General features: G+C 34.6%; 1 protein-coding gene and 1 pseudogene across 1 annotated transcript; both read right to left on the reverse strand.

Annotated features, from left to right (window-relative positions):
* Positions 1 to 227: 227 nt before the first annotated feature.
* Positions 228 to 1,358, reverse strand: LOC114379092 (fasciclin-like arabinogalactan protein 11). Its single transcript, XM_028337653.1, has one exon. It carries the CDS (start codon positions 1,276 to 1,278, stop codon positions 403 to 405), a length of 876 nt encoding a protein of 291 aa, XP_028193454.1. The 5' UTR covers positions 1,279 to 1,358; the 3' UTR covers positions 228 to 402.
* A 971-nt stretch (positions 1,359 to 2,329) lies between these two features.
* LOC114379453 lies at positions 2,330 to 7,495 on the reverse strand (annotated as a pseudogene).
* Between the last annotated feature and the right edge of the window lie 4,613 nt (positions 7,496 to 12,108).

Genomic DNA, 12,108 nt, shown 5'->3' on the forward strand with positions numbered 1-12,108 from the left:
TACTTCAATGCAACCTATTATTTGCTTAAATTAGCCGAATACTTTTTTCCCACCTCCTTTAATTACCCAAAACATTTTTATAACTAGCCAGTGTCTAAACTTGTAAATAAATATTGAAGTATGACCTGCAATTCGCCTAACAAATTATTGATTTTAATTATTAAATTTGGGACAGAGTTTTGATGATTTTTTTTCTTCTTCAGATTACATCATAAACTTGCAAAATATTGAACAATCACCGTTGCAATGTGCATAAAAAATGTATTGAAGCAATCATAGCATATCTCAGAATAAATTCATAGAGGGATACAACAATCTCATATTACCAGTATAGTACTCAGTAATCACTCCTTTCTCACAATCATAACACTCTTGAATATTAACTGCATGGTAAATAATGGTTTATGATGAGAATACAGTCATGAGAACTAGTCCAAGAACAAGGGACACCCACTTTCCATGCACATTGATTTTCACAGTGCCAGAGTTCTCATTTGTAGAATTAATCTGAGATGATTCTGAGGAATCTGGGGATAATGGATCCTTATCAGCTTTAGGAGCCTTTGCTGAAGGTTCTGGTGCCAAAGAGGGTGCCTTTGCAGGTGCCTTGGCCACAGCAAAGAAGTCCATAGGAAGAAGCACCTTACCCACCTTATATATAGCAAGATGCTTATCAGTATATATAATGCCAGTGATGGTGGTGTTAACCTCACCCGTTGAGATGTTCACACTCCCTCCGTAACTTATCACATTCAGTTCCACCTTTCCAGGCTTAGCCCCTGCTAGTGTTCTCACTGGGTTTGTCAGTGTATCAAAGTTGGAACTAGACACATAGTCCGAAAGAACATGGAATTGAAGAAGTTCAAGCTTTTGTCCATCAGAAAGAGAGTTGAGGAAGCCTGCTTTGAGTTCTGAGAAGGCACTGTCATCAGGTGCAAGAATGGTTATGCCGCCTGATTTAGTTGTGAGAAGCTGAGCATTGAGTTGGTTGATCAATTGGGTGGTTTTCATGAGGCGGATTAGGATGTTGAATGACTTTGCCTTCCTCAGGATTCCAACAATGTCAACAGCTGGAGTACTGTCAGGGGTGGAATCACTTGGTGACTGTGGCAATGAGGGAACCAATGGTTTTGGGGCTGCAGCTGGTGCTATAGGGGTAGGTTGGGGTGGTTTGAAAGGGGCAGAAGCTGGTGATAATTGGGCTAAAGTGGTGGTGAAATACAAAAATGAAACTAGCAATGCTAGTGAGGAGGACAAGAGAGATTGCTTTTTCATCATGATTTAGTTTTGGTGAATGAAGGCTCTGAGGCTTTTGGAAAGGAGTACAAATGGTAGGATTTGTATTGGCAATGGGCACTTGATGCATTGATGATATGGTGGAGACGGCTTTTATAGAACAAATCTGGGTGTGGGAGACAATGATTGGTAGGTGAGAGGCTTTGTTTTAAAACCTTAAATTGTGATTTGTTAGCATACACACAGTTGCTAGCTGGTAAGGATATTGAGATGTTGCATCAATGATGATATACGTATGAAATCATGGAGCAATGTGTTTTTATGATTGAAGGCCACACCAATCTCCAATCGCAATCAATTGATTTTGTGAATTGTAGTGTTTTTTTGCTGAGAGCATTGTAATCAAGCAGTACATTTTATTCTTTTTTTTGCTGTGAAGATAGGTGAAGGAAAGAGTAGTTGATTAAATAGTACATAAACGATGTTAGGGAGTATCCATGTCTATCATCATGAGCAGGCCAAACAATTTCCGTGACCAATTCCTATTGACCATTGTTTATAGGATAGAAAACATACACATGGGTCTGATAGGTTATGGAAATTACACTCGTTTTTTTTTTTGGTCATATGGAAACTAAACATATTTATACATAATGACATAATACTTAGGGGGCAAGGATGATGAAGATGGAAGGTTTATTGATATCAAAGACATTAGACATGCAATTGTTTTATTTCATACAAGATTATCATCCAGATTTTGAGCAAGGAATCACTGTATGTATTGGAAGGGATTTGGGCAGGGAATCTCATAATGGTCTCATTCTTATAACAGTGGTTTGCGACGAGCGAGGAACTTGGTGATTACTGATATCATCAATGTTCATGATAAAAGTTTCCTCAACGAATTATTGACATGCCTGTATGTTGGCCCACGATTTCTTAAATATGAACAGCGATTACATGTACTACAGATATGAATTTTATTTTGGGAAAACTTTCCTTTAAAAATTAATTTATTAATGCAATTTCTCTTATCAGAAATTTCCCTATAGAAACCTTCCTTTAAAACAAACTACTATCACACATCATGTATTTGTGAGACCTTCCTTTTTTATTAAGCAAATATACACTGTTTTGTTTGACATTTTTCTCCTGGTTTACTACCAGAATAGCATTTTACATTGGCTAACCAGGGATCATCTTCCATAATGAGTCTAAGACACTTGGAGTGCAGAGTGCTCTTCAGCCAAGTCCAAGCTAGGAAGAGGGAAGGCTTGAAGCAACATGTCTATGCACAAGAAGCTTCAACAGCTAAACTTTTTGTTACTCCTTTACACTGATCTCCGACTGTGTTAATTGATAGTCCAATTCTACAACTGCTTGATCCAATGCAGACCTGTTAAGTAATACTCGTTAGAGTCAGTATGATCCAAATGATAAAAAAGTCAAATTAACTACAAAAACAAACTCATGATATGTGAACTTCTTATTTGAAGAGGAAGCAGGACAACACCTTTTGCACAATGGATAGAGCCTTATTACTTCTGCACCATCCATGTTTGAAGTTCCCGCAAGTCCCATAAGGCGTTCGAAAACTTGCAAATTTAATGGAAGAGATCACCTGATTAGGATAAGGACACTCCAGTGCCAATACAGGCCAGACTTTTCTTCCTTTATCTGAATTCCACAAGTCTACAGGTGGAGGGTGAGATTCAGATACATGTGAACACACGCTTCCTATCTGCTTTGTAGCGAAAGAGATTTGCGTAGGGTCGCCTCCACTCTCCTCAAACAATACAAGTGTGTTGGTATCTGGTTGTAACCATGATTGTGGTACATGGTATCTGAAGGATTAGTTACTCAATTAGTATCTAACAAGATTGCTTTCAATTCCTTCAAACAATTCAGGATTGTTTTTAAGTTTCAACTTCTCTTATGCAGAATATCTAACACTTACAATGTCTGTGATGGCTTTCTGCAGTTCTTGAGACATTTGGATGAACTATAGGCCCCTCTATAATTGCATGAGTCGGTACAACCACCATTAGGAGAAACATATGTAGGCCAGTACCGTCCAATGCACTGTCCATTCACCCAAGCCTCACCTTTTCCCATCCCCGTGAAGTCAATTGCAACTGGATTGTCTAATGCAACATGTATTACCATTAGTTAGCAGCAAAATCATTTTTCCTATTATAGCATTCCCTTAATTTTCTTCGTAGTATGGGATTGTGAGTATATCAGATGCAAACACAGTTGAGTAAACACGAAATTGGACACTCCATAAACCAACCAAGGGAACCAAATAGGTGCGAAGAGACATTGTCCACACATGCAGTTATAATAATGAGAATATAATTAAGAAGAACTCAAGAATTTCAATAGATGCTACATTCTTATAAAGATTACCTTGTACCAAGTCAACGATTGATTTGTTGGTAAGGTAGATTGTGAATTCCACTGTCCAGAACTGCCACTAGATGGACCTAAATCTTCATATTTAAGGCCAACCTGAATTTACAAAAATACAGTGTATTCTATCTATGACTTCAATCGAAAAGTAAAAATGAAATCCAATTTACAATATTTCAGTTGTATCCCTTCAGTTAATAGAATCAACAAAACTCAAACAGAGAAAGAAAATATCTGGCTTTAGTTAAGCTGAGACTAACCAGATATGTCCACTGTTGGGAGGAAAGATCAACAGTGCTTCCATTCTTCAAACCTTTCGATATCACTAGGCCAGTGATCCCCGCACCCCATGTGTCAAAAAAAGCTCCATAGTTCTAATGCACATAAGGTTTTCTTTAGTTGATGTAGTAATGAGAACATGCTTGATTATAAAGTGAAATGATATGGGGAGATTTATAAGATGAAAAGACAAACCTGAAGTTCCACAGTTAAACTCAGGAGATCAATTGCGTTCTTCTCAGCCACTAGTGGGACGGGGATGTCTACATTGACCTTAGCTTTGCCACTGTTGCCAGTTCCACTCCCTGAAAAAGTTCTCCATAATGTCACAGATACGTATTACTATTAGATAAATCACAAAATATTCCATTGAAATAAAGAAAGAATTGAATATTTTAAGAAGGAACAATCATGAACAGTTGATCTTACTCTATTTCTAATCAACCTTGATTTTATTTCCCTAAATCCTTAAAGGGATTAATTTTGGGGATAATGTTACTCATACATCAATTTTGTACAATAAATTTTACAACTCAAGAGAGAGACAGATAGAAAAAATAAATTTTAAAACGTGTTTACTCTATTTCTAATCAACCTTGATTTTATTTCCCTAAATCCTTAAAGGGATTAATTTTGGGGATAATGTTACTCATACATCAATTTTGTACAGTAAATTTTACAACTCAAGAGAGAGATAGATAGAAAAAATAAATTTTAAAACGTGTTTACTCTATTTCTAATCAACCTTGATTTTATTTCCCTAAATCCTTAAAGGGATTAATTTTGGGGATAATGTTACTCATACATCAACTTTGTACAATAAATTTTACAACTCAAGAGAGAGATAGATAGAAAAAATAAATTGTAAAATGTGTTGTAGAAATTTTCTGTACAAGTATCATTGCTCTAAATTTTTCTTGCCAAGGAATGCACAAAATAAACATTATGTTAATAATTTCTCTTTTATACATTTAATGAACCCAGGATTTGTTAACATATTTTAAACTGCTCCTGATAAAACAGATGAATACCAACTTTTATGCTTAATATGAGTGATTTGATCTACTTGCATAAGCTTTTGGATCTGCAACCAAGAATGCTATATTCTCATTACTTAGGTTACTGATCTATCATCAGTGGCCTGTGGCTACACATAGCAGGAAGATTGATACACCATACACCTTAGTTGTTTCTCTTGTGATGACTACATAGTGTTTGCCCTTCAAAGTTGCTTAACGGTGCAAATCCTACTTGGAGATCCACCATAATGCCAACCCAAACATAGTTTAACCTTGCAGCATTTTCTAAAAAGGCATCTATGAGCCCAAGAGAGGTAGGGTGGGGGGAGGGATATGCTTTTAACCTTGCAGCATTTTCTAAAAAGGCATCTATGAGCCCAAGAGAGGTGGGGTGGGGGGAGGGATATGCTTCTTCTTTGTCAGGCCTTAAAATAATGACAAGTAATTTAAGCAAGAACATATAGGGGCATCCAAAATAGTAACTCAAACAGACATATCATCAGATGTCATTACTTTTAATTTTATTTACCTACAAGCTTCCCATTTATGAAAGCATGAAGGGCATGACCAAGGGATTCAATATGAAGGACAGTTTGAGAACCAGCATCATCTTCAAGATCAATGTTGCAGAAAAAAAAATGAAGTGTTACCATGGGGCAGCGAATTGGAGGTCAGAAGAAAGCTTTCTAAACCTTGAAGGTATACTATATACCTTAACCAGTACCACAAGTAGTCACTTTTATCAGCAGTTGCATTTATTTGCTCCAGTAATCCAAATTTTGGGAATGAATCAGCCTTTGAAATACCGATAGGTTCACTAATCCAACTCCATCCCGAGTCAGAACCTTCCAAAGAACCAACCTCTTCTTTTAAAGATTCAGTTGTGAAGCTTGAAATCATAGGTGCAGAATTAATCTGTCATACCATAAATAACTACAGGTTATGCTACTTCTTGGACTAGAAAATAAAAGAAAATATCTAATGCATTTTGAAAGTAACTTCATTCAATTGAACCATGTATTTTGATTGGGAAGTTGATGAGGCAAACCTTTGCAGTATTAAGCACTACATTCTTGCAGTCAGGTAAGATGCTCACAGACCATGCGGGTAAGTGATATGAATTTCCATTGAAGGTCACTGTTGCATCAGATGTGGCAATGTTGGCAAGGAAGGCTGCACATACTGATCCTGTCTTGTAAACTGCAGCCTGGATTTGAAGAGTAAATGTTAAAACTTAAAACAGGTAAGTAAACCATTCATCTCACTCAACAGAAGCCTTTGGGATAATTGGCTCTAGGTGATAAGGAGTTTGATCCCTACCGGCTTGCCGCCAACCATTCCATGTTCGTTTCCTCAACATTTAAGCTTATGGGATGGTTCACTAAACAGCATAGATTATTGTAGCAAGAGATATGTACAGAGAAGAGACTAAACCTTTATAAAACATATAAAACAAGTATTAACCCAGAAAAGAAAAGCCTAGCACCATCAGAGAGTAGTTAAAGGCCAAAGAGGGAAGCAGATGGAGCAAGATGAGACATGGAGAAACGAAAGGAAGAACTACCTCAAATGGTTTGTTATCAGTTCGGAACTGAATTCCCGGAATAAAATGTAGCCAAAGAGGGAAACCACTGTTCAGAAAAGTTAAAGGCCTACAAAAAGAGGATCAAATTTTACCCGTAGTTCCATTCAGCACATGCGTATGGACCAATCCGGAGATGCACATATAGACCTGCTGCTGCTACCGCCTTCACAAATTTAACCAAATCTGCCCTTCCTTCAAAATTGTACCACCAATCCAAATTATATAATCCATCATTGATTTGGTCACAAGACCACAACTTTATAAGCTGTTTCCAATCTTATACCTTCTGATTGACATTGAGAAATACTCCTCTAATTTCATGTTTTTTAAGATTTAACTACGTTGTTCATATTAACTCTGACAAATTTGTGAAACAATGATGATTTATTTTTCTAAGCTTGCATAATGCATACTCTGATATATTTTTACATGTTTGCAAAATGCACACACATACAAACAAATGAACAATGCAATTCAAGAGACACTGAAGGACAGAAACAATACAAAAATGGTAATACTAATATTAACATTAACAGAACAGAACAGAACCTGGCCTTGAACTGGTTCGTATAAGTTCCAGAAAACATAAGTCTCAATCACATCGAGTCCTCCATCTTTGGATTTCTGGATGAGGTCTGACCACATCTGCAACAACAAAAACAACCCCTTTTAAGTCCAAACTCCAAAGACAAAGGTAAAAAAAGGAATGTGCATTACACAGACACACAGAAAGAGGGTACTGAACAGCACCACTGGGGTGGTACGCGGGTAATGAATAGAACCAGAGACCAAGACTCGGCGCTTGCCATCAATGACCCATGCTCAGTGGTCATACGTGACATTTGCACAAAACGAAGAGGGGCATAAACGCAGAAAAACCAAAGCAAAACGAACAGAATCTGTGTCACTCTCATTGCCTTTTTGAGAAAAGAACGAACAAAACCAACAAGGGAATGATTCCCTCTTTGTTTTTTTCTCATTATATTTAAAGGCAAAAAGTTTTCTTTAAGCCACTACTACTTATCTTGAAGCAAATGCTAAACCAGGCTTGAGGATAGAGTTAAAAAGGAAAAGAAAAAAAAAACTTAAATTGGGTTGCTAAATTGCTTTTTTTTAAGACAAGCAAATTACTAGCTTCCACCGTTGTTGGTAATCATTGTTATCACAAACAAAATTACTCACAACACTACCTTAATCGGATTTGAGAAAAAATAATAATAAATACAAGAATTTAACATCTCTTATCTATATCTATTGAATCGACTCAAAAAATATTTTGATAAATAAGCTTTCTTAAATTAATTTGAGAGTAGTAATTTGAGAATGATAATTTGCATAATGTGATGCTCTTAAAAAAATTGAGAGTAATAATAAACAAGCTTTCTTCAATGAGTTGCTCTTAAAAAAAATTAATTTGAGAATGATAATTTGCATGATGTGAACTACCTGGCAAATAAGACATAATTCTCTATTAATTCTTTTGTTTTGTATTATTATTTATTATTTAGCTATTGTTATTTTTACTTATTTTTTAACTCGATCTTTTTCTCTTGTTATAAATTGAAAATTAAACACAAATATAAAACAAAATCTCTGTGGAAATAAATTGTATTTCAAATATTTTAATACTGATATTTATTACACTTATTAATGAGTTAACAATAACAATATCCTCCACTTTCACTCTCTCCGGAACAAAATCTGAACCAGCAAAGCAATGTATAGAAAACCTTGGAAGTAGGGTAAGGTACATGCAGGGAAAAGGAATAAACTTGAATAGGGTAGCATTGTAACAGGGATACGAAATTACCAGAAAGAAAGTCATATATTTTCTCCTTGCTAACAACGTTCGCTGAAAACAAAAGCAGGTGACTAATTAGCAATCTGAAAATATTTAATAGATTCAATGAGCATGTAACTAAACAGATATACAAATAATAAGCACACGGATGAAGGATCAATTCATTTGGTCATAAAATGTAGTAGTTCTACAACCCATTCACGGCATATATACCAAATAAGTAAATATTATGATGGTAAATATTTTAAATTTTGACTCCCAACCAATTAACAAGAGTTTCACAATATATATTCACACTTTCCTTGCTTTTGCTCTTATGGAAGGGGTCAAAGTTAATGAAACCAAAGGTCTGCAGTGAATTAAATATTGGTGCCTAATCAATGGGTAAGACTAGAGACTTAAATTGACTCTTGCTCTTTTTTCTTTGCAGTAGCTCTGAGGGACAAGATAATTTTAAAATTAAAAGCTAACAATTGGCATGAAACTCTTCAGTATGGGTACGACTGTGGTATGCTACTTGTGGACCATGGTCCATGAGTAAGACAAAATTGGCATGCGAATTCTTCTTACACGTGACTAAAGCATAATTAATACCAAGATTTTGAGAGAGTAGACCAACATTATTAATCCTTTTTTTCATAAATGTTGATCAATTTTTAATTTGATCAACATTAATAAAAAAAATTGACAAACATTAAATTGAAAAAAAATTGAACATCATTTAATTTTTGGAAACTATGTAAAAAAATTTATAAACATTTAATTTTCTATTATATATTTTTTTCATAAATTTTGGTCAATTTTCAATTTGACTAATATTTAATTTCCGAAAAATATTTAAAAGATAATTGACCGACCAACATCAAATTTTATAAAGATTTGTTTTTATAAATGTTGGTCAATTTTAATTTGAACAACATTTAATTTCCCAAAACTATGAATTTTTCTATCATCATTTAATTTTCTAAAGTCTATTTTTTCATATATTTTTCTGAAACGGAGACTGCGAGTAAGCCAGTTCGAAATTCAAATTTCCATCGCTGAATTTGGGCCCCTTCACCTTTTGTAGTAGTCCGTTCAATTTTTTCTTCCTTTTAGATATTCAAATATTATTTATTTTTCTTTCCAATAGTATTTTTTATAATCTATTATTACAATAAGGTGATAAGTAGTTAAATTTACAAGAATTTATTAGTCTTTCCTTTATATTAATTTGATTTTATTATAAATGAATTGAGAAATAAAAATTATTTATTTCTAACATTTGTCAATAGAATAAGCTTAATTATGAATATTATATTAGGGATTCTAATTGGAATTTATGTTAGGAGACTCTTGGTCCTTATAATATTCTTTGCCTTAATTGGTCAGTAGTGTTTTATATAATGAAATACTCGAGTCATTTCTAATGCGAGCGACCACATTTATAGTTGTTAATCTGGATTATCTCTACTCATTTAGTTTTGCTTATTATGAGTTATCATATTTTTAGGTTGGGTCGAATTGAGGCAGTTTAATAATAGGCTAGAATTTTTCTAGTCCTATACAACTCTTGACAAGCCACAAGCCCAACGGATTCACATATTGCCTAATCACTTTTTTAAAATATAAAAAATTATCAAAATAACTTCACCTTTATATAGCAAGTTAACAAAATATTTTTAACCACTGTAAAATAAAATAAAAATATATGTTGCCTTTTGTACTATAAAATAACAAAATATAATGTAAATAGTAAAAATAAAACAAGGTGCATCAATTGTAACAATAAACAAGTGTTAGAAATTAAAAACAAAACTCAATGTACATAAAATATTAACTTTAAAATGGACAATGGCAACATATGTAGTATTAAATAAAATATATTGTAATTTTACCAATTATAAAAAGTAGGCCAACATATAAGTAAATAAAAAAAAAATCAGGCTAATGAATTGGCATAATCCATCATGAGTTAGTCCAGTTGAGGCCATTCAATATTAAGGCCGCTTGTGTAACTCATTGACATAAAATTATTTGATTATCTCACAGCTTGTATGTTGAGAGGTCTACTTCAAGTTAATAGTTTTTTCTGCATTCTATAAATCGGATAGAGATAGCCATCACCATTTCAATTTGTTGAAGATGGAGAAAAATCATATAAACATTCCTATTTCAAACTACTCATTTGCATCATCCAAATCCCCAACCCGCAGATACCCAACAATACAATTTCAACTAAAAGTCCCTCTCTGCGTTTCATCAAATATAGCAGGCAGTGAAAAATATGGCATGAAAAATCCCAGAAATGTTCAAGACCACCATAAGAATTCATCATAGTCTCAAATACGCAACAGGCCACATAAGAATGTTCTCTAAATCTCAGAAAAATAACAATATATTCATCACAAAATTAAGCAACAGTAAAACCCCAAATCCCAAATTTGAATTAAAAAAAAAATCACCAATCATCAATCACCACCGCGTCCACTAAATCAACACAGAAAATCTGAAAGCCATAATAAACACGCACTGAGTCTTTTTATTATCGCCTTGAATAGAGGAAGCCATATCTAGGTATATCATATTTCTGATCTGTAAAGCCAAAATGAAAAATTTTCGAAAAGAAAAACAGGAGAAAATTAAAAGAAATGTATTTCCGCTTTGTAAGATGGAAAATGCAAACGAGCTTCCAATGCTGGAAAATTGAGGATTCCAAACAAGAAGAATTATGGTAGAGGATTTTGAAATTCCAATGAGCTCGAAGCCATTACAAAATGTTGTTTTACAAATATAAATAGAATTTGCGTTAAACTCAAAAAATGAATGCCAAAAAGAGGCAGCAGTTTGTAATTGGACATTCCTAAGTTGCATAAAACATGAAGCGAGAATGAATAAAATATGGAAGATGCGCAAGTGTTTCCGCATGACTGAAGCGTCGTATGTTGGCATTCTAATCCAAATATTTAGCAAGAGGTTCCTACGCAACCTCCTCCAGAATACCATTAAACTAATTACTGTGGTACATACAAACGTAGTTTTTTTAATAAGCAAAAGTCATACTTCATTCTGTGCTAAAATGTAGTTTCTTCCTTATCCTTAAAATGATTATGTGCGTGTTTGAATTGCCGGTGGCAACCTACATTTGCACCCAACCTCCGTTTCCAGAAAGCATCCCCTTCCTTGCTTTTTACGTGGAGGATGCCTCCTACTTCGTGCGGCAGCAACTTCACTGGCGCTCCAAACACGCTCTATAGCCATCCAAATATTAGGCAGAATAAAAAGGATAGTACGGCATCCAAAAAAACAACTTAACTCATTTTCTAAATTGGTGGAAGCCAGAAAAAACGAAAACCATGTGTGAATGACAAAATTAGGAGAGGAAAGCAAGCAAAAGTCCAAAATAATTGTTTACAGGTTTTAAGGAGGGGAGAAGAGTGAAGAACCAAACAAGTGAGAATGGGGAGAGGAAGTGAAGAGGGGGGGCGGAAGCAATTGAAGTTGAGTAGAGCAATTCTCACCCATCCTCTCCATGAAACTGGTGGGAAAAGAAAAGGGAAAAGGTTTTTTAAATTAAACAGGGGAAGTAAATCTCATTCCGCTAATTTAACTTCAACTCTGGAATAAAGTTCCCTTCCTTTTCTTTCCTTAAACATTTAAAATAAGGAGAAATACTCTCCCACCATCCCATTACCCCACCCACTCAAAAGCATACGAACATAGCCTGAGTCCTGAGCTTTGATTCCATCCAATAGTTATTAATTTTTTAGTGTTTTATATCTTTCCATGGGAAA

The sequence above is a fragment of the Glycine soja genome, chromosome 12 (genome assembly GCF_004193775.1).
Source record: "Glycine soja cultivar W05 chromosome 12, ASM419377v2, whole genome shotgun sequence".
Classification (NCBI taxonomy): Eukaryota; Viridiplantae; Streptophyta; class Magnoliopsida; order Fabales; family Fabaceae; genus Glycine; species Glycine soja.

Coding starts and splice junctions, on each gene's coding strand:
- LOC114379092 (XM_028337653.1), bottom strand. CDS start 1,278: ATGATGAAAAAGCAATCTCTCTTGTCCTCCTCACTAGCATTGCTAGTT.